General features: G+C 39.4%; 1 protein-coding gene and 1 pseudogene across 2 annotated transcripts in view; one reads left to right on the top strand and one right to left on the bottom strand.

Annotated features, from left to right (window-relative positions):
* The first annotated feature begins 3,368 nt into the window (after positions 1–3,368).
* LOC147620819 (uncharacterized) lies at positions 3,369–16,485 on the top strand (annotated as a pseudogene).
* A 754-nt stretch (positions 16,486–17,239) lies between these two features.
* Positions 17,240–23,782, bottom strand: part of LOC147620815 (Protein kinase superfamily protein) — a 131,317-nt gene continuing 124,774 nt past the window's right edge. Inside the window, exons 17-18 of one of the 2 annotated variants that reach the window (XM_086825091.1) lie at positions 17,991–18,132; positions 17,240–17,562 (exon numbers count right to left, since the gene is read on the bottom strand). In XM_086825091.1, coding sequence (XP_086681217.1) covers positions 17,489–17,562; positions 17,991–18,132 — 216 coding nt within the window. In that variant the 3' untranslated portion in view covers positions 17,240–17,488. The remainder of the gene's footprint in view (positions 17,563–17,990; positions 18,133–23,782) is intronic. The other variant, XM_086825092.1, reaches the window with a different exon arrangement.

Below are 23,782 nucleotides of genomic sequence, written 5' to 3'. Positions count from 1 at the left end.
ACTTGAGGGGAGGTGTTGAAATATACAAGTGAATAGGGTGTTTGTGTGGGAACAAGCCCTTAGCATCAAGAGGTTGTAAAAGAGAATCTGTAAATGTGAGAGAACCTGTGAAAAGGTGAGAAGTATCTACTGGGAGAGAATAAAGGGTAGCATGAGGAGATTTAGGAGGTGTGGAGATATTCTGGGAGAGGTGGAGAGAATCAAGCAAAAGAGGTGGAGAGAATCAAGCAAAAGAGGTGGAGTGAATCAAGGAGAAATCAATGGGATTGGATGCTTGGATGTAAACTCTATAAACTGAGGCATTGGCCTAATGAGAATTTACTGGTTTTTGATTATCCACCATGCCTACATTAAGCTATCAGTCAATTGCTCTCTTAATTATTGTCTAATCTCTTTGTTAATGATGTTGACTCTAGCATTTGATCCACCATAGCTCATCACATTGTTGCAAATTTAACAGACCTCAGCTCTGGTATACTAATTAAAGAGCTTTCTTTCTTCTCTTTCTCCAAATCTATTGGCTGCTCTTCCTCATCCTCTGAGTCGCCTTGATTGGTAGAGTCCTCTTGTTGGACAAGCATTTCTGGTTCACTTTCTTCCTACATCATCTCTGACAAAAATAAAATGAAGTTGACATCCTCTGACGCCACCCAATAGACTCGCGTATGAATGGGACAATCTCTAACCACCCTCTTCATGGAATCTAGAACTCCTTCCACCTTCTTGTACAATCGGGACATCTTATAATTGGTTGATTCAATCTAAAGGTTAGCTATGTGAACAAACCTTCTACTGTCCAGTCCACGACAGAGAAAGGATATGCTATTTCCCTAAAATTCTCCAGGAGATATTTCAAATAGTCATGGTGCCGGGATATTAGCATTCCTATATCAATTCTTGGATTGAACAACCTAAGAAACTTTGAGTAATCAGACGATGCAACGCCAACTTCCTTAGAAACTCGTAGAGCATATCATCTCTGGTGGCTTCTTCTTTTGTAATGTCATTTGTTGCTGAGCAAATCAAAAGCTTCAATTTCCCCTTATTCATTTGGCAAATTTTGAGAAAAAAACACAATTTGTAATATTAAAATACTGTATAGATAGATACTCTCTCTCTCTCTCTCTCTCTCTCTCTCTCTCTCTCTCTCTCTCTCTCTCCTTCTTGGGCAAAGAAAAGATTCTTATGTATGCAAGTCTAAACATAAACCTTAAGCAAACTTATCAACAAGAAATGCATTTATAAGGCACAAAAACAAGGTGGAAAGGGTATGCGGTCAAACTCTGTTTGACTAGCAAAATTGTATACCGTTTCCACCTTGTTTATTTTTCTCATAATGCATATTTATTGAGAAATATTGCATGAACTGGTGTTGTAAATTGGATATTTTCAAAAGCATATTTTCACAGTTAAGTCAACAAAAAAGTGAGGTAGAAAGCGTACGCAATTTCAGCCTACAAACCCACTGTGACTACCAAAATCGCATATGCTTTCCACCATTTATTTGGACTCAAAATTTCATATTTATAGTGCTTGAACCGGTGTTCCAATTGTAGTTCTTAAAAAAACAGTGTATTTTGAAAAATAATTTTTGTGTTGAAATAGAAAGAAAGAAACAGTACATATTTCAATGAAAGCATGTAGCAACCAAGGCTCTAAGGGCACTTACCTGTGTCTAAAGGAGGAGGAGAGTAGGAGGAGTAGGAAAACAAAGAATATGAATACGGTAAAAATATCTCATTATAAGGTGGTACGCTCAAGCATGTTAGGGGTCGCACATCTTTTTAGGTGGGGTACAAAAGGCATCAGTGGCACATTTTTTGAGGGCAAACCCGTAAAGTGTCCGTATGGTAGTTAATTTTTGCATGCATGACAATGGCTAGCTTGACACATGGTACAAAATCCAAAAGGCGGCGCATGCACGAGCTACTCTCCCCAACAAATACGGTCACAAAACCCAAAAGGCGGCACATGCGTGAGTTACTCTCCCCTATTAGCTCCTCTTCTCATTTTTCTTCATTGTTTTAGCTCCTCTTCTCATCTTTCTTCATTGTCTGAGCATTGAACATCTTCTCCTCATCTTCCTCAATCTATTTGAGCTCTCACACACAGGTAACCTGCTTTATCAAGTTTTAGAATTTATTGCCCGTTTTTCACACTTACATGTTTGTATTTCACTTTAAGGTTAAAAGAATTTCATATTTCACTTGCATAGCAACCAAACTTTGATATTTTTTGAAACCTCTGAGTGGAAAGGGTATGCGATATGGGGAGTCAGAAACCTGTTTGACCCTCCTTTCGCATACCCTTTCCACTAAGGCCTTTTTCAATTTGTAAATCAAGAAAAATCAGTAACCCACACATCTGCTTGGAAATATTGACTTGGTCATATTTTATTTGGATCATTCAATTGTATGGCACACAAAGTTTCATATTTTTTTTAAACCTCTGATTGGAAAGGGTATGAGATATGAGGGGTCAGACAACTATTTGACCCTCCAAATCGCATACCCTTTCGACTACGTCCTTTTGCAATTTGTTGATCAAGAAAAATCATACACACATACATTTGCTTGGTAAATTGACTTGGTCATGGTTTATTTGGATTATTCTAGCTTCAAAACTTACTATTTAACATATCAACTAAATTTCCATATGCTTTCCCATATTGTGACACAGTGGCAAAATATTCACCCTATCAGGATTAAATCCAATGATTGACATTGAAATACTACATGGTGTTCATAAAAAAGTGGGTGGAATGCGATTTGAAGGGTCAACGCATGGTTTGACTACCCAAATCGCATACCCTTTCTACCACGTCTGTTTGGTAAGATTAGTTCTTTTTACATATCTATGATTAGTTCTGTTTAGACCAAAGTAACATTCAGGAGGAAGAGTGGGCAGGGTTCTCAATATGCACAGGTTGCAACTTCACGGTCACAAGGAAAGGCACCTATCAAAGGAACTAAGACATCTCAAAAAGGCAAACCTATGAATATGTCTTCTTGATCCTAGAAAGAAAGTAGAAGGAACCGTTTCAGTCAGCAAACGTCAATTTTGAGGACCATACACCTAGAGCAAAAGGCTATGGGTGTCACCATTAGTAGGGCACACTTTCATAGGCTTGTCAAAGAAATATGTAATGAGTTTAGCCATCTTGCTACTATCACGTGGCAAGGGAGTGCACTGGATTGTTTACAAAAGGCCACAAAGGATTTTTTGATTGAGTGGTTTCAAGACACAATGGTACTTGCTGCACACTCCCATAGGGTAACAATAATGGAGAAAGACATGGCTACTCTGAGAAATCTTAGGTGGAGATATGATAAGTTGATCCATCATGTTGACTTCAGTGAGACAGGAAGATGAGGGACGTTCTTTATGTCCCTCCAGCATGGGTGCAGAAGGCTAAAGCAGATGAAGTAAGGGATAGAGGAGGTTACACATACACGCTCTAAGAAAGAAAAGTAGAAGGGTGTTAAATGTCCTGAGGATGACATTGAAGAGCCTCAGATGTCAAAGCGACAAAATCTTCAAGAACTAGCCGATCTCTAAAGGCACGACTTGGCAGAGCTAGAAAAGCTACGTACTAATTGGGAGGTTCAAATTGTGGAACCTGATGGAACAACATGGAAGATAAAAATAAGCAAGTCTGATGTCAGAGTGCTTCACACGACAAATACATTTGTGATAGATACGATAATGAGTGCTAGTGTGAGGTAAGTGTCATAGAACACGCATTGTGAGAGAAGATTAAAATAAATTTCTACCCCTAGATATCCAAAAAGAAATAGTCCTAGTCAACTTGCTTATGTCTGGATTTCCGCGGGCTAAAAATGATGGCAATTTCCAATTTGGGGGGTTCTTTTCTCAATTTGATTTCAATCAAATTGCTGCAATAATTTTTCCCTACCACGAAAACTAAGTAAACTTCTTACACTGTCCCAGTAACACAATGCATTTAGAAGCTACTTCTTACCTTTTGAAATTCATTCACTATAGCATCTTGACATAAAAAGGGTAGGTATTCACCAATTTATCATTTTAAAAAACATGTAATTTATGTGCTCATTTAAGGGTTTAGAATATTTTACATAAGAATTATCCTAACTAAGACGACATAGAAGTAATAAGATAGATGATCTTCACTAGGTATAAAGCATTTCAAATGAATGGTCCCCTATGCACTTTGAGAAAGCTAAAATAACCCATGATGGTTCGACAAAGGTCAAAGAGGTTAATTTCACTAGACTGTATACATAGGGAAGGACTTGGCTTTGGAGGAAGAGAAATCTATTTTCAACCACCTCATAAAATTTTAGGAAAGGACCACAACTAGAGAAGCCGACCAACCAAAACTCAAAAGAAAATGCTAAACATGCAAAAATTAACAAAAGTTTCATAGCTCGATCGACAAAGGTCGCATAGCTGAGCCGTGAGCCAAATGAGCAACATATTCAAGTCTTTAGGGTGATCTTTTCACTTATTTTTAAACTTCATTAGCAAAGATAGGACTCAAGCTTCCCTGTATTTCCTTTGTGGATGAGACATGGATGTCTCTCCTTCTACATGAACCATTGATCTTCTCTAGCTCTGCGGCTTGGTAAATGAAGTATACATTATCACCATCTATGACATAGTGGTTTAGGATTTGGGTTGATGGCCCTCCGGGCCTCTAGCATTTCAAGGTATATGGTACTTCTCCCTCCTCATCCCCTTCCAAAATCTTAGTCAGTGTGAGTTGGTTCATGGGGGCATCCATTAGATAAATGGTTACAATGGTAACAATAAGGGTAGTATGGCATCTCTGGAGCCTCAAAACTCCTCTTTAGACACATATTTCCCTAAGTGAGGAGAACTAGCAATCATAGGCCTAGTCGGCAGGTTGGTAAGGCCAAGAGTTTTCTTGCTAGATCAAGTAAGGCTAGTGGTTGCTACCTCAAGAGTTTGTTCTTCTAGCAATGAGTTGTCTCACAATTTCCAACTCTAGTACAATGTGCACACCAGAACCCTCCTTGTTTTGGTCTCAAATGTGGGCATTCAATGCTCGTGTAACAAATTGAACACCATATCAACTTATGTCTTGGATAGATATGTAGTTGGGTTGTATTTTCCCAACCCAACCCTCCATGGCTGGGTCATTTGCTACTATGGAAAGGTCTTCTCTATTGATGGTGGAGTTGATGGCTCTTTTTACTTTGTACTTGCTTTCAAGGGTACTATGCCAAAATGTACCTCTAATGGAGTCCCTTCAAGGAGTTTCCATCAGGGAGTTTCCATTAAGTTATCAAAGTTGAGTATTACTCTTTGCCAGTAGCATGGTTTGAAGGACGTGTGTGGTGTTTCTCTAAGTACAAGGCATTGTGTGGTTTTGAGTCTCTGAGACCTTCCAAAAATCGCTCTATTAGCATCTTGTATGAGAATTTTCCCGTGTTTGTCCAATGTGCATAAAGGTAACATACATAATTGATTTAATCGTAGATTGATTCCTTCTTGAGTTATGTCACATGGTAAAGCTGATCCATGGGATTCCATTGGAATCCTTGTCAGGAATACCCTATTGTGAAGGGTATCGTTCAAGAGCTAAAGTCTACCTTATTCGAAAATTTCCTTTCCATGGTGAGGCCAAAGGCTCCCACCTTCATTTGGTTATCTAGGTGGGTGCAAGTATCACACATTTGGTCAAATACATCTCTAAATGAGCTATTATATCACCTATCCCATTAAATCTAGATGTAAGCTCTACAAGGGTTTGACCTTGTATGGCTACCTCCTTAGTGCTGATATATTGATTTTGCATGCGCGCGGTACAACTACTAGTAGGACTCTCGTAGCTCCCCCTCCATATTTTCAATGCTATCCTCAGTATAACCCTCCTACTTGGGTTAAGGAATCGGTTGTGGTGGAGGTGGGAAAGCATAGGGATAAGGGTATGGCTAACATGTTGGGGGGTAGAGGCTAGGTACAATGTATGTCTAGCCAAGTTGCTATAATATTATTGAGGTGTATAGGTCCCACTCTAAAGCATCCTGCTCCATGATGTAATGGTATAAATCAAGACGCACGAGTAGTTTCTATTACCCTAGTGTTAGAAGTACTTGTATCAAAGAGCACACAAAGATGAAGCCTAGTGCTAGAACTACTTCTACCGAAGAGCACAAAGGTGAAGCCTAAGGCTCCTACACATCCTCCAGATCATTAGGGGAAATTCATGCTCCAAATGGACTCTTTAAGGGCTTTCTCTCTCCTCGAGAATCCCGAAAAAGTATAAAAATAATATTATTATATTGGATTTCTCTCTCTTCTTTTCGAATCTAGTACATGGTGAAAGCATGGACATCAAGTAGCATAACACATTATATGGTAAGATCCCCAATTTTGTATGTTCTTATGTTTTTTAGTGATTCTTATTGAAAATAACCAATGTGCATATACTATTGTCATTTTTATTCTAGCATATTTTTGAGGCTTATGGTCCCTACTTTGCAAAATCAAGGAAGCTTAGCTATCTAGTCAACCCAAGGCATGGAGCACTCACATTGGCAAGCTTGTTGTCGATTTCAAAAGGCCACCTTGCATGGTGTTGGAATCCATGAAGTCAGTGCATTGAGGTAATTACTCATGTGGTGGTATAGGAGGATTATAGTTAGGATGGAGGAGAAAGAAGCCAAAGTCGATAGAACACATTGAATTCATGGGGCTTAATGCTTTGGATATTGAAAATTTGATTCTTCAAAAAACTTCACAATTATAAATCAGTGACTTGAATAAAATTTTGATTCGTTTCAACTCATGCTTCACTATATTCACCACCTCCCATGGATACTTTCAAACTTTCAAACTTTTAGACATTAAAAACATAGATATAACAATAGAGAAAAATCAAAAAGCCCATACTCCAGAAGTGTCATTGTATTACATTTAAAAACTAATTTTTTTACAATGGATGGGAGTCTATTGCTACTCCTAATCTTGCCAACTAGCATCCTATGATGCACGAAGCTTTACCCTCTTTACAGATGGCTCGGCATCACCCTACAATTGTAAAATTGGCAAAACTCTCGATCTTTCGAATCTGAGAAGCTCCCTTTTGCCATAGCATCTTGGGATCCCTAATCCCACATGCTAATCCATATGTGGTGTAGGCTAAATAATATTTAATCCTTAGAGCATACACTCCGGGGCACTGCCCGAAGACTCACCCTGCTACCTACTTCTTCATCTCAGAAGCATGATTTTGTCTGCATTCCACCTGACGGGGTATCCCCCAAGACATCTAGATAATGTTTTGATTGCAAACAATGGGAATTCAGTTTTATCCTTTAAAAACTTTTTTGTGTAATATAACGACTTCTAGAGATTTTAGTCGATTAATGTACTCTTTGAGCATTGAGTCCTTTTCAAGTCCTCCCACTTGTGACCTTGATGCGCGCACAAGAAAATCATCGTCGTACACCACCAGGTACAAAACAAAGTTGTCCATAAGCCAACAAAAAAATGCAATATGAAGCTTCATTATGATATTCAAAATTATTATAATCAAACCTCTAATTCTCGTCATCAATTAGTAAATCATTTGTCCATAAGTTGATTGTTGATGACTTGGCATCCTGTACAGTTGAAGACTCCTCTTTCCTTTGTGGACTATTGAGTCTTTGCTGAATATCTTGAAATTCCTCTTCAATGGGAAGGTTGGCTTCATGGTGCCGAGCATCCTTGTATATCATTGATAATATCTGAGCAGGAGTACAGTACTCACTTTCCTTAACATTTGAATCTAGTAGAAGATACTTATCCACACTTGGATCATGGAGAATTCGTCATCTTCTTCAAGATTCTGTGTGATGATGGCAAGACAGCAGTCCCCCCTGATGTCAAACAACGCTTGAATATATGTTAAGAGGACATACTCGTTGTCACCTATTGGATATACAGGGAGGACTAAGGTCGGAATGTGCTATGTTTCCTCTACCACAACAGGATCCTCATCATCCCCATAGCTGTAACAACTTGGGTGTCTTCTCTTCTGAGGGCATCAATATATCAAGCTGCTCATTGAGTTCCCTCTTTGCAACCAAATTTATCTCCTCTCTGCAACCTCGTGAACCTCATCATCTTCTGCTCTTGAAGGTTCCTCTGACCTCTCCTCATCTACTTCTATTAAAACTTTCTCATCCTTAAGCAACATAAGCAGATGCAAATAGCAAATAAACCCATAATGGTAGGCAATAAGATGATATTTATGCTTGTGTATTGGGAACTTACTATGTGTCTTCTTCTTATCGCCTGGCACCTTTGAAATATCCCTATTTATCCTATCTCTTGAGGATATGGAAGAAACAAGATCATCCACACATGCACATACTTAACATTGTCCAGGATGACTGCATCCTTTGAAGTTGTCCCTTGGTATTGCTACTCTTTCTCTTGGAGATATGAGCATCCAGACAAGATCATACTCTTGATGGAGATATCCCAAGAAAACATATGTGATATCTGAGGTTGACAATGGTGCTAGATGACTTTGTGAAGGAAATTGAACAATTTCTCATTAGGCATTTCTTAAAACCCAATATCGGGTTTGACCTCAATCTCAACAGAATGCATCTACAAGAACAAAGATGTCAAAATGATTGTTAACTACACAACAATGAAAGAATAATGGAGATTTGCAGTGCAAACATAAGTACAATGCAATTGTGGATGTTGGCAAGTGAAGCTTGATATCACATTATGCTGAATTGAAATATACACGATCTACATTGCACAAATATGCATCAAAAGCTAGCGATACTACAACTTTTTATTACAACACAACTATGGGCCACCAGTGATCCCCCATAAGGTTCTATATATTCAAGGGAGATTCAAGCTATACTAAGTTTGCGTTGTTAAAATTGCAGAAAACATGACTATGAGATAGAGATATGTAATAGGGTTCTATATTCGAGCTAAGAAGACCTTGTATATTTCAAGGCAGTACAACACAATTTAGGTTGGATGTTGGCGAGTGAAGCTTGATATTGTGTTGTGCTAAATTGAAATATACACAGTCTACGTTGCATAAATATGTATCAGAAGCAAGCAATATTACAACTTATCATTACAACACAACTATTGGGCCAACCAGTGATACCCCATAAGGTTCCATATTCAAGCCGCCATACTAAGTTTGCGTTGTAGAAATTTCAGCAAACAGGACTATGAGATAGAGATATGGAATAGGGTTCCATATTCGAGCTAAAAAGACCTTGTATATTGCAAATCAATATAATGTGATTTAGGTTAAACATTGCTGAGGGGAAGCCTTATATCGTGTTGTATTGACTTGCACAATACAAGGTCTATATTACATTAATATGCAACAAACGGGCCTCTAAAGCTCGCGATACTATAGCTTTTCATTACAATGTAAGGTTCAATTGTATGGTTTCACACTGTACAAATATGCAACATAGCCGATCGGATGTAGGATTCTATATTTGTGCTATACTGACCACATATATTGCAAGTCAATACAACGCGATATAGGGTAGATGCTGGTGAGTGAAGTCTTTTATCGCATTGTACTAAATTATAATATACTAAATTATAATATACTAGATCTATATTACACAAATATGTTAAAAACACTAAAAAGCGGCTTCTAAAGCTCGCGAATCTAGCCTATTTTTATCAAAAACTCGAGTATAGGCCAGTGATCACCCATAGGGTTCCGAATTCGTGCTATACTCACCTTGTACAACACAAGTCAGTACAGTGTGATTTAGGGTGGACGTTCTCGAGTGAAGCCCTACATCGCGTTGTACTGATGCTCAAAATCACTTTTCAATTATACATGATTTACATAGGTAAAGGAATAATGCTCACAATCATTTTTCAATTAAACATTTTAAGACCAGTAAGATTTGAGAACTCACCTTAAAATTTCCTTAGGGTTGGAGATTGTCACGGATTAATGTCGGGAAGTTTATATCACCTAGGAGAATTGCCAGCAATGGTCGCACCGTCATGCTATAAATAATGTATGTGGGAGTGTGTGCATTATCCCATGGTCTTTACATGTGGCAAGATTACATTCATATTCCATGTGCTGCTCTGCTAAATGCTTCACTATAGAGCACAAAACAATTAGGTATTGAACACAAAAAATAAAGACTACTTATTGAATCTTACTATTTGTCTTAGATCTTGTACTTTCATCGTGGTAATGTAGCATTATGTCCATGTGCATATAAACATGCTGCACAAGGACCTCGATTGCACCATTTGGCCACTCTGCAGTACTCCACGATCCTATCTTTCCAATGCTTGTTATAGGATCACCAATATCTTTTCATTTTACCTTGAATGCTCCTTGAGTGTTGGGTCTCATCGTGATCCAGTCTGACTTCCTAAACCGTTGAGGGGTCCAGCTGCCCCATTAGCATCCTTTCTGTTGAAAAGCTCCACACTTACAATGTTGCAGATGTGTTTTCTCCTAGAGCTCATCTACAAAGGAAAAACAGAACATTATTACCATTTCGTTGGGCTCAACAATCTAAATAACAAAAATAAACTTTAAAGAAATGTTATGAACCTTGCACTCCGTTTTCTTTGTAGTTGAGTTGATAAATAACCTTGAAAGTTTTCACAAATGACATCATGGTCAAGAAGATTAACGAACGTAACAAACAAAAAAATCATAAAGAAATTATGATTAGCAAGCATAGCTTAACAAAGCTTACCAGACTATTAAGATGGAAGAAAAAAAAGGCTAAGAGAAGAAGAAGAAGAGATAAAGCAGATATGGCGAAAATAAGTGACGTTGTAAGGGAGGCGGGAAACGAAGAGAACTAAGTCCAAATTATGGAGATAGTCTTCAATCAGACTAGCTTTCAATCAATCTAGTCTCTTTTCATGATATTCCTTCTTACATACGTTTTGGTAGCCCCTTTTCATGATATTTCTTCTGACATACATTTTGGTAGGTGGTATTCAGGGCTGACATTCTTGTATTTTTAAGTTTTATGCCAATATATTTTATTCATCTTTTTTTAGCTCAAAATTGTAGGGACCACTCTGGCAAAAAAGATCCATGTTACATAGATCTAGAGTCCAAGAACTCTCATTGGTTGGCCTTATATTATTTTAATGGGCTCTAAAAGGGCCCATTTGGAGCCCAAATTTTCCCTAATGCTTGGCCCAAATATTCTAAGGGTTTCAACTTTGACACAAAGATGGGGATTTTGCATTGATCACTTCTCATAATCCAAAACACATTTATATAAAACCTTACTATTTCCTCAGCTCTCTCTCTCTCTCTCTCTCTCTCTCTCTCTCTCTCTCTCTTAGTTATACGATGAAAATGAACCTTACTATTTTCTCAGCTCTCTCTCTCTCTCTCTCTCTCTCTCTCTTAGTTATACGATGAAAATGAACATATCAAATATAAGATTATAATTTATGTAGGAAAAAATGAATAGTTTGGGAGAAGTAAGGATTCCAGCTAATCTCATTACTCTAAACAAAAGGACAACCTTTTGTTAGAGGAAAATCTTCCGACTCAAGATAATGTAAATGGAAATATTCTGGGAGTGTTAGTATGGCTCATTCGTGCAAATTGGATGGCTAAGATGAAACATATTGAATTAAAATACAATAAAGTATTCACAAATGCATGGGCTTATAATTTGACAGAGGTTAATATAAATTAATCATCATTAAAAGAAAGGATAACTAAATATGCAAGAAAACGGCAAATAACAAAGAATGGTAGTTTTTCATACAAAATGATTGCACAAAAATTAAAATATGTAAGTGCATAGAGCTCAAAGAGTGCTTCACGTCCATATAAAAATCTTTCAAAATATATTCGAATCAAAACTAATGAACATTTTATTGCAAGGATATAAAGCTGGCCACAATCACTTAATACTTAGCAAAGATTTTTTTCTTACAAATGAGATATGGGATTGGAGACTTAACGATTTAGATGAAAAGAGCATTGAAAAAGCTTTCTATCCATATAAACAAAGATAAAAATGAATAACTAACCGAAGAGAAATCGTCAGTTGAAATTAGGAGTCAAATCATTGAAATTGCAATCCTCTTCTCGTTTACATGAGGCTTCAATTGCAAAATCCTTCATGTCTTTCATCCCTTGATGATTCAAACTAGAGAAAGAGCTAACATTACTTAGTGGATAACTCAAGGTTTACCCATGGTTCCCAAAGTCTTTCCACATGCTCACTACCTTTAAAACCATTGGTACTTCCAAAAGGAGGGTGGTAATAAGACAAGGGCTAACTTGAGAGATCACCGGCCTACTAAGTTCCTATCTCAATTGATTTGATTCATTAAAAGGTCTAGAATTAGGGAAGACTTGGAGAGATAAATCTAATGAGACCATTGCAAGCAAAGAGAATGCTTCAATAGGAAAGTGATAATTGAGGAGGCTTCACTCATCGATTTGAAAGAGAGAGGACTGATCTTTTTATAGATGTAGAATCACGCTCTCTCCTTCTTACAAGTCACAAATGTAAAATTATTCCACCTCCCATGACATGAGGAGGCATGTCACCACTAATTATCTTTGTTGGATACTTTTAAAATGTGTCCCTTTGAATTAAAGGATTCATTTACTTGGAAGATAAAAACCAATCGTCCATGAGCCCACCTTGATCCCACATATATACACATGTCAAAAGTCTCCTAAGTCCACCTAGGATTCTTTGAATGGTTCTCCTTAACTATACATATTCTTCATGCTCTCTACACATGCCTTCCTCCCTTTTCCTTATGGTGGTGAATGATAATAAAGAAATATACAAGTGAGCTATGTACGCTCTAAGGTCCACTTTTTTTTTCCACATCACTAGGCCACACAACCATACCAAAATATTTATAAATCATTCTTATGGTATTTACAAAGATGCACTTCCACAAACACGTGCTAAATCCTAGAAAATGCAAATAATTGGTAGAAAAGAAATATTGTCGGGAAGACATGAAGCCGCCATGGCAACATTCCATTATAGGTGCCGCAAGCTTCTCGAACACTTCTAGCTTCTGTCATTCCACCATGGGCCTCATAAGCCACATGAGGAAGGTGTCATGCCATCTTTCCATGGTGAGCCCAGCCACCATATTGACGCTCCATTGTGGACCCCATAAGCTTCATGAGCACCTCACCATGCCAATATTCCACTATTGTGGAATACACACAAGCTTCATGAGTGGGTCTTCATGCTGCCGCAACATTGTGGGCCCCACAAGTTTCCACCTTTATTGCTATTACATAGCCTCTAAAATATGTATAGGTAAAGATAATAATTTTTGGTGTCGCATTTACGTACATCCAAAATATGTATAGGTAAAGATAATAATTTTTGGTGTCGCATTTATGTACATCCATCAATCTGGATTTGTTCTCCTTGTTGCAGCACCTTGACTCTTGAAACCTGAAAAATTTCCATCCATTTTGTGTGTTAAGATTACAAGTAGACATTTCATAATACACCGCACGCCTCAAGGCAGATCTATAAACTTAAGTGTGAGGGCTGCTGCTTGCTATGCTCAAGTAGAGAACCGATGAACCGTTTAATGCATGCGCTGATACCAAATTGCTAGAGAAGCAAGGTGAAAATGAGAGAGAGAGAGAGAGAGAGAGAGAGCCTATCGTTGTTCATTTTAAGTTTATGGACTTAAGCTTTTATCATTCGAATAAAGGATTCCGTAGCTTATTGCCTAATGCATAATACAAGTAATTACACCATTTATGGATTCAAATGCATTGTGGGCCAATTCCAAGTAAAGGCTATATGCCCACAAGATATGTGGTAGGTTAAAGAGCAAAAGGCACTAGTACCTTCAGATTAGTTTGATGCAGAGTCATGTCACAGGCCAATTTTAAACAACTCACATGTCAATAAAATGAACCAGATCCACACAAGGTAGCCTTTAAAAAAGGAAGGTGCCCTTATTATCATGAAAGAAATAAGTCTGATTATTAAGTCAAGTTATTACTTGAGTTATACCCAATGAAAAGGACTATTGGTCACTATCGAAAATTGTGGAGAGTATAAAAATATAAATTGTAATGGATAGGATTACAAGCATCTAAACATATCATTTGTATACTTGCAGTCCAATACAAACTACCCCTTCTCTACAATTTATTGCAACATCTAAGCCTACACTAACACTCTATGATTTACGAAGACTTGTATTTTAGTTTTCTCATTATTCTCCTTGAATATTAAACATTGCGCAATCTTGATGGGCTTAGGGGAGCACAGAGATGATGATGGTGATGAGTATTTTTAACATCAAGACAATAGTCATGGGACCATATATGATCTATGAGACGTGAAGAAGATTCGAACTCTTGATCACCTTATATAGATAGAGCCTAAAGCACAAATGACAGAGAGAACGCATGCACGAGAGAGAGAGAGAGAGAGAGAGAGAGAGAGAGAGAGAGATGAAGCGTCTACTAAATTGTTACAATAATGGCCATGGCATATCTCATCATGGAATACCAAGAACATGAAACATGAGAGGAGCATCAACCCCCAATAGATGGTATACCACTCTCCCAAATATCAAGCACTCTCCCAATAGATGGTATACCACTCTCCCAAATATCAAGCATGGAGCTAATAAGCATGGCCGAGAGGACATGTGCACACAATCATGCAATAATAATTGGGTGTAGGTTAAGTAAGTAGTAATCGTGCGTACGCTGGAAACGATAGGTTCATCTTAGCCTTGAACTTGTTCAAGTTTCAAAAAAGCCTTCTCAAATTGATGGGAGAAGGAAAAATACCTACTCAAATTCATGGAGTTTTAGTTATAATTAGATTAAAGTGTGAAAAAAATGTTTGTTCAAAATAACAAGTTCCTCTTCAAAAAGGATTGATGTAAGGCTCGATAAAAATAGTTTCCGGAACACTCGTTAAGTGGTTGACTCTTGTTTGTTATGTCACATTCAAATGACACCTTTTTTTTAATTGAAAAAAGATACTTACTCAAATTCATCGAGTTTTAGTTATAATTAGATTAAAGTGTGAAGAAAATGCTTGTTCAAAAGGACTGATTTAAGGCTCGATAAAAATAGTTTTGCAAAACACTCGTTAAGTGGTTGACTCTTGTTTAATATGTCAAATTTTAATGACACCTTTTTTTTTACTTCAGAAAAAAACGTGCAGCTACTTATGGGGCTATATGCAATTGGGTTTAGTAGTGTTGTGTCATCTAGTTGTCAATACTGATGCACATTTGAATTTTTTTTTTTAAAGGAAGGCGAAATTAAAAATATTCAAGAATTAACAAATAAAGGGGATTCATCCCCTCAATAGTCTTTTCCTCAGAAGGGGTTGAGAGCCATCTATTACATATTAACCATGGACAACCAAGACAAGGAGAGGAGAGAAAAAAGAAATCCTAGAACGCGAAGCAATTGGCTGGCTTATTATCTATCACAATGAGTCTCAAAAAAAATTTCAAAATGCTTGAATGTAAGCGAGGTCCCGTGGTTTTATGTTGAGGTTTTTTTCTTTTCCCATCATCATCATCCTGTTGGATTGAGGGGTTTCTATTAAATCCGCGTTATTTTCATTGTTCTCTTCTCCGGGATACTAGGGTCTTCAGTGTAGATCTAGGATTTGTATTCAGTAGAATTAGGGCAAGGGGCTTCAGTGTGAGACCCTACCATGTCTTCCGAGGGGGGCTAACGTTCAAGGTTGCAAGCCATCATCATCCACGTCAACTGCAACGTAGAGGCCATGAAAGGAGACTACCGACTATGGCCGCTTTGCACATAACATAGCCATGGAGCTCAAGGGAAACCTCAAGGACCATAGCCTCTGTGATTGGCTCCTTCCCCGCTTTTCCATCACCACCCACAATGACACCATTTTTGGGAGTGTGGCCCTCATGGCAACCATGAAACAATACTTGAGCTACAAGTATTGTTTGCTCTGTGGGATCCCTCAAGTCACCCTTACATCTCTAGAGAACTAGGAAGAGATTCATCACCATGCTGAAAAGCTACAGAGCTTGGGGGAAATCTGCTCTATGTGGGCTTCCATGCTCAAGAAGACCACAACCTAGCTGATACATACCAATAGGGGAGTCATTGACCTGAAATTCTGGACCCAAATTTGCCATTACACCAGCAATGGGTCTGGCCCTCCTTATCTCAATGCATGGATTACAGATTTTTGTGTGTTCAGTGGAGAAGGCAAATGGTAGGCAAACAAATTCTATGTTCCTCGTCAAGGCCCAACATTGGAGTTTCCAATCATAGACACTTCTGACATACCTCCTGGCTACCTCACAATAGATCTGACGGTTGACGACAATGGAAGAGAATTCAAGACACTTATGTTTTCTAGTCACATGGGTTATAACGTAGTGCACACAAGGAAGGGGATTACTCCCAAGCTGGTATGGGACAGTCTTTGGGCTAGACAAATTGTAGTCGTCTTCTTCTTTTAAATCTGCAATAATGTTAACTAGGCGCTACAAAGAAATAAGTACCATGTTTGAAAATAAAAAACATGACTCTTTTTGTTTGTTTTAAGATAAGTTAGTATCCTATTTGAAAATAGAAATTGTTTGAGTTGGATTTTCACAAACTTACACAAAGCTAGATATGGGTAGCCTAAGGGAAAAGAGCATGTAGAAAACATAATAATCTAAAGTAGAATTACTATGCTCACATTGCCCTATGAGAGGATAGGATGTGCACACTAGCCCAATTCAAATAAGCATAACAGATACAACATGTCCAATAAGGAGTCTAATTGCGGACACTAGCTTAATTCACAAGTTAAAAATACACACATAAATCTATTACATATTAACCACAAGTCTACCTACCCCTTTTACACGGCGCAAGGAGAGGGAGAATTTTGAAAAAGATAAAGGAAAAGACGACAGTTTTTGGGGTTTCTTTACACACGCCTAGACGCATTGGAGCTCACACAATTCATTGTCACATCAAGTCATTTGCTCATTGAATGAGTTTATTATATATATATATATATATATATATATATATATATATATATAATAATACATTAGAAAACAAATTGCCCCCCTCTCCACACACACACATGCATATCTTCTAATATTATATATTATGTGCATATGTAAGAGAGAATATACATACCTATACATACATAGATAAATACATACATACACACACATCTATTACATATTAACCATGGACAACCAAGGCACAAGGAGAGGAGAGAAAAGAGAGATCTTGGATTTCTAAAAAATAAGAGGAAAAAATCCCTTCGATTGAGACTTTGTATTCCGGCTTCCATTCTTGCGTTTCGCTTCTTAATGTCTTTCATATGCCGCAGCAGCACACGTGTTGAGTACTAGTTATTTATTTATAGCTAACCAATAGAAAGGTCAGCAAAGGCCCAAAAACATGTGCTAGGAAAGTTACACCATTTTATATACGGTACAATGTTCGTGTATGTGAGTCTTATATTATCTTTTCAATCTTGTCAAGGCGTTGAATTCTCTTCATGGCTGCAAACAGCAGCAGTACAAACACACCTGCTCCAAACAAGCAAAGTAATGCTAAGAGCTGGCTGCGTATGGCTTCCTTTTTTATGAAGAGTTTGGCTTCAAAAATTCCAGCCTTCCTACCTTATACCAAGCAAGAAAACACTTGAAACAGTAATAGGATCACTACTCTCTAAAATAAAATCACTCCCCACACACAAACACAGATGTATGCATGCATGTACCTGCCTGTGCGTGTGCGTGTGCGTGAGTGCGCGTCTGTAACCTCAAATCAGTGCATCCTTGTTCTTAAATCCTAGCACATTTACCTCCCCAAAACCCCAAAAAGAGAAAAGAAACCAGATCGAGACAAATCATATAGCTGTTGCACGAACTCATATTTGATATGAAGAGAACGTTCTTGGAAGTCATCAACAAACTTCCGTGATAATTTAGAGGCATGTAAGCATTACATGTACCTGACCCAACAAATGAGGAGGTTGCAAAGGGGGCCAATCCCTGGCCACTCAAAGAAACTCCCACATTCAGCAGTGTTCCTGCAGCCACTGCATGAACTGTTGCCATCTGGAGAATAGAAGCCCTCCTTGCAGCCCTCTCTGCCTGCAGACAATAAGCACATATAACTAATGTAGCGAGCAAATCAATATTAGATCTGTCCCTGTGAGCTTTAGAGATATCGGTACTAAGCACACAATTGTGAGTTAGCAAATGCTACAGAAAATGCTCTTCTCCTTCCTTTGCATGCCATTACCATAACAAAGGTGCTCAGACTGCCAGTCTTAGCCTCGAGACAACTGGCCAAGTCAAGAACCCATAAACCAGAACCTCAAGGTAACTGAATCAACACGGAGTACATGTGATGATGGTTCCCATCTTTTGACTATGACTACAATTAATTTGAGGTTCTGGATAAAAGATCCGGAAAAAGGAGGTTTGTTAGAAATCAATGCCCCCACTTGAGATTGGACTAGGCATCTGCTAGCTCATGTTTGTTATGCCCCATATGAGGAGATGCCACATTTGAGTAGTAGTACGTCAGGGATCCAGGTTTCACACCAGACCACAGATACCTGATGGCAAGACAGCATGAACATGTGTGACGGCATCATGATTGGTGTGCAAAAGATTCTGCTTGTGAGTGTTGTGTTGTAGACACCACAGTCCCTTCTTCTCTTACAAGGATTACTTAACAATGCATAAGGAGAAGAGGTGAAGATAAATTTTTATTCAAAAAGGTGAGGAAGGCTTATAAGAATTCTTGGCAGCTGGTACAAGGCCTTGGCAGAGTCACTTGTTTTTTTTTTTAAAAGAATCATGCTTGATTGAAGTGTGGCCAATCTATATGGCAGACTTGTATGAAGGAATATCCTTGTGGAATCTTCAACCCCGCATGGATTTGTAACCCACTTGGAGTTGAGGTGCGTACAAATGTCCTGGCAGCTTAGCAGGCTGAGTGCTGAGCACCAGACATCAAGGCAGATGATCTCTTGCCTAGGAAAAGGTGAACAGCAACATGGGCAGCAACAGGGCAGTTTTGGACCAATTTTAGGAAGCCTAAGTATGTGCAGACCATCCTGGCCAAGGGGACAAGAGTTGAGCACCATTTTAGCCCACTATAAACATGTTAAGTGACTTTTATGACTCTTTTTAAGGGCTGGCCGACTAGTGTTGGTTGGACAAGATTTTTCCTATGAATAGACCCCTCACACTTCCCATTTAGGCGTTTCATATCCAAGTTGGGGGGTTGGATCCCAGGCATCAGCAGGAGCATCAAAGAGCAAGACAACAAGGCTCTACTTCACAGGAGACCCAAGGCAATAGGAATTTCAGCAACACAAAGGGACCCTGGTTGCTCCGACAAGGATACAATAAGAGGCAACAAGATGACGACTGGGGCAGTCCAGATGGCGCAAGCCAAAGTCAACAAGAAAGGAGACACCCAGAGGTCAAGTTATCTCAATTCCATAATATAAGGAAATAAATCAAAAGTAGGGACCATTCAATAGGTTTTTGAACCCAGTCAAGTGTCTATGTATTCTCTCTCCCCTCTCTCTTCTCTTAAGTTAATGCACCACAGTAATTCACATTTAACTCAGACATTCAAGCAGAAAGGGTTCCGCTTGTGACATTGGTACAACAGCCACATGTGCGACTAGGACAATGCAGCTATGATACCAATGTCCATGCCTTCCACATGTCACATTGGTATCAGAGCATCAGGTCAGTCCAGAGGCAAATCAAAAAGCAGCAAGACCAATGTCCATGCGTTTTGCAATGTGACATTGGTATCATAGCAAAGGTCCTTTCCAGGGCAGGCCAGAGCTCAGGATACCGCACACATCCACAAGGAACAATGGGAGGCAGCAGAGCATTGTCAAGGGAAAAGCTCAAGAGAAAAGAATACAGTGGGAGCAACAAAATTGACAATTGGGACAGTCTGGATGCCGGAAGCCAAAGTCAACAAGGACACATCAAAATGTCAATGTCAAAGATCTAGATTGTAAGTATCTCAAATTTCATAATATGAGCAAATACACCAAAAGGTGGAAGCCCTTTGTCGCTGTCCGGTCAAGACCGGACACTTTAGTGGTTATAGACCACCTAGCCAGCCTTTATGAGCTGAGTTGTACGTAGTGTTGCAATGAAACGTGTTTCTTTCATGCTGCCATGAAAACCTACGTTTTTCAACGTTTTCTATCCAGAGAGCACGTTTTTGGAGAGAGAGAAACGTCTACAAGCGACTAGGAAATTGATTGAAGGAGCTCCTGCCTTGCACAAATCAGCTCCTACCAGATCCTCCCCCACTTCCGAGGTTCCGTGCCTGCCAACTCTCAAGTTGGTTGTGTTGATTTGAGCTTTTTTTCTTCGATTTTATAAAAAACACAGATTTTGAAATTTGGGGGTTTTCATGCCAGGGTGCTAATCCAGCCTTGCTTTTGTCAAGATGCCTCGCATTTCAGAGGAAGATGCACAGAGCCAAGCAGGATTTAAGGGTGCTGGTAGTTCCACTCCCACGGTAACACGAACCTCTTTTCCCGCAGCACCCAAAGCCTCTCTAAAGAGAGCAAGCATTCAAGCAAGCATGCAAAAGCAGGCAATTAAAGATGCAACTAGGGAACTCACTAGGGTTTTCATCCAATAAGCTTTGTCTTTTCACATTGTGCGCACACCACGATGGAAAAAGGCCATGAGGGCAATCAGCCGCATTGGATGTGAGTGGGAGGGACCCTCCTATGAGACCTTGCGCACTAAAGAGCTCAGAAGAGAGCAACAAGCAATGGAGGTGGAGATGGAGCAATTAAAAGCCACTTGGAGCAAGTATGGTTGCACATTGTTATGTGATGGGTGGTCAGATATACGCAAGAGGAATGTGTACAATACTTTGGTGTCCTCTTGCAAGGGCAGTGCACTATGTTTTTGCGTGCCATTGATGCATCTATGCCTGGGACAGTGGTGACAAAAGCATTTATATGGTCACACCTCCGCGAGGCTATCATGGAGATAGGCCCACAAAACATCGTGCAAGTGGTCACTGATAATGGTAGCATTTGTGTCTCTATGGAACGGATGCTAGAGGATGAGTTCCCGCAGATTGTATGGACTCCATGTGCATTCCATAGCCTAGACTTGCTCATTGAAGATCTTGCCAAGATTAGGTGGATTGCTGACATCTTTGACACTGCGCGTAGCTTGGTGAAGTTTGTTACCAAGAGGCCCAAGGTCTTGGCAATGTTTTGTGCCAATAGTGACCTTGAGCTTTTGAAGCCCTCACAAACCAGGTTTGCATATATGTTCATTGTGGTTGAGAGGGTAGTGAGAGTCCAACAGGGACTCATGCTCACAGTGGTCAGTCAAGAGTGGATGAGCTGGGAGGACCATGAGCACCCGAAGGCAATTGCTTTTTGCACGCAGAGTGATGCAAAAAGATTGGTGGAAGGAGGCAGAGGCTTTATTGAGAGCTCTTTAACCAATCTATAGTGTTCTTCGCATCACTGACATGGAGAGCAGCACTCTTGGACTCTTGTACGAGTTCATGGACCGGATTGGAGAGGCTCTTAACCGATGAACTCTCTTAACAGATGAGAGGTACTGAACTTCCAACTAGTTGCCTTCTTGTTGTAACTTGTAAGTTGTATCGTACTATGATCTATCGTAGCATGTAGGAGTGAGCTAAATCTATAGTGTTCTTCGCATCACTGACAAGGAGAGCAGCACTCTTGGACTCTTGTACGAGTTCATGGACCGGATTGGAGAGGCTCTTAACCGATGAACTCTCTTAACAGATGAGAGGTACTGAACTTCCAACTAGTTGCCTTCTTGTTGTAACTTGTAAGTTGTATCGTACTATGATCTATCGTAGCATGTAGGAGTGAGCTAATAGCTTTGATCATTCATGGCTAATTTTCAGGGTTGAGGACATTCAACAGGTTTGGAATGACCGGTGGGATTGGTTCCATAGACCAATCCATGCGGTTGCCCACATATTGCACCCTCTCTGGCGTAGTGAGGCCCAGTATATTAATGAAGAGTTGGAAGATGGATGGCAAGATTACATTCAGAAATGGACAGGAGGAGACGTGGAGCTCATGAGATGCTTGGAGGATAAGCGGCTAGTGTATCAGAATGCAAGCCACACATTTGGTAGACAGACTGCATGCATGCAAGAGAGACAGCTTCAGCCAGTCTCATGGTGGGAGAAGTATGGGATCAGTAGCCCTCACTTGGTGAGTACAACTCTAAAAGACAAGTCTGTTATTTACATAATACATTGATCAATGATGATTATACTTAGACTTTAGTACCTTGTACTTACAAAGTTTTTGTATTTTAATGGCACAAACGCCTCGCCATTTGAGTCCTCTCACAGGATTGCAGTTCGGGTCCTCCTGAGAGGAACTGGAGCACATGGGCCCAAGAGGAACAGGTTGTCTACTGCTCAATTGGAGCGGTTGGTGTATTGCCATTGCAATCTCCGCCTAATTGAGCAGTCCGGCAATCCGATAGAGCCTCGTCAGGTCAATGTCGATAAAATCGACATTGAGAAGATGAAAGATGTCCCAGAGATTCCTCACGAGGAGCGTGACATATATGCCATGTTGTATGAGGAGTTGATGGCACCTGCTCATGGCACATGAGCATCTACAGTAGCATTATCAAGAGGTGCTAGTACTAGTGCAACAACTAAGATGAGTGCGGCAGCTAAGCCAGCATCATCCTCTTCTGAGAGTGAAATTGAGTCTAGCGAGGAGACTCCTGATGAGGACATCGAGGATGTTGAGGATTGAGTGCCCAATTGGCAGTGCCCACACTCCATATTGAGTACTCTAGTCTTTGGGGCTATCAAGCTCCTCTAGTTTACTATTTGTCATCATTCATGCATGATTGCATCTATCAGGCTTCAGCATGCTTTACTTTGTGTATTTCAGACTTCAGTTTACTTTTTTTGTATTTGCTCAGGATTCAAACTTTTTGTGATCACTCTGAGTGCCATTATTGAGTAGTTGCCATTATTGATGATGAAATCCAGATCTTGATTCTTGATGTTGCCAGTTTATTTATGCCAATTGGTCAGTGACTCAGTTGGGTGCCCACTGTAACTTGGTCAACCAGATTCTTTAGTTTTAGCTTGTAAACATGTTTTAATGTGTAAATGATGCATGTTTAATATTGTTTTGCAAGGAAGGCAACATATTTTTAACATATTATAAACCTGTATATAAATTTTAAGGCCTGTACCCCCCTTTTTTCCCTTTTTGTATGAAACGTTTTTGAAACTTCTAGAAAATGAATGTAACATTTATGAAACACATTTCATGAAATGCCTGGCAACTATGGTTGTGCGACTATGCCCAATGCCATAAGTGGGCAAGACATGCCCAACACTAGTCTACACGGGCAGGGGATGCTCTGGGGATTAGTCCATACAAGCCAGACTGTAGTCCGAAATGTGTCCGAACTCGACTAAGGAGTGCCTACTGCCATTAATTGTGCAAGAAAGACATGTTTGTGTGAACTATAGTGATCATCTGAAATAGACACACTCCAGACAATACATAGACAGAACACACTGAGCGTAAGAGACTGAACCATTAAGTGAAAGACAACAGCGAGCTCCAGAATACTCAATCTAGCTTCCAATTCTCCCTAAGCAACATCAAATTCTTGACTCCATGACCCGCGACAAGCTATCGCCATACAACAAGACTTTCTTCTCACAAGACCACCCTATTGAGTAACAAAGCAAACATGC

The sequence above is a fragment of the Cibotium barometz genome, chromosome 31, assembly GCF_041138505.1.
Source record: "Cibotium barometz isolate CiBa-2024 chromosome 31, ASM4113850v1, whole genome shotgun sequence".
NCBI lineage: Eukaryota > Viridiplantae > Streptophyta > Polypodiopsida > Cyatheales > Cibotiaceae > Cibotium > Cibotium barometz.
The sequence above is the reverse complement of the archived record's forward strand: the minus strand, read 5'-3'. Positions and strand labels throughout refer to the sequence as shown.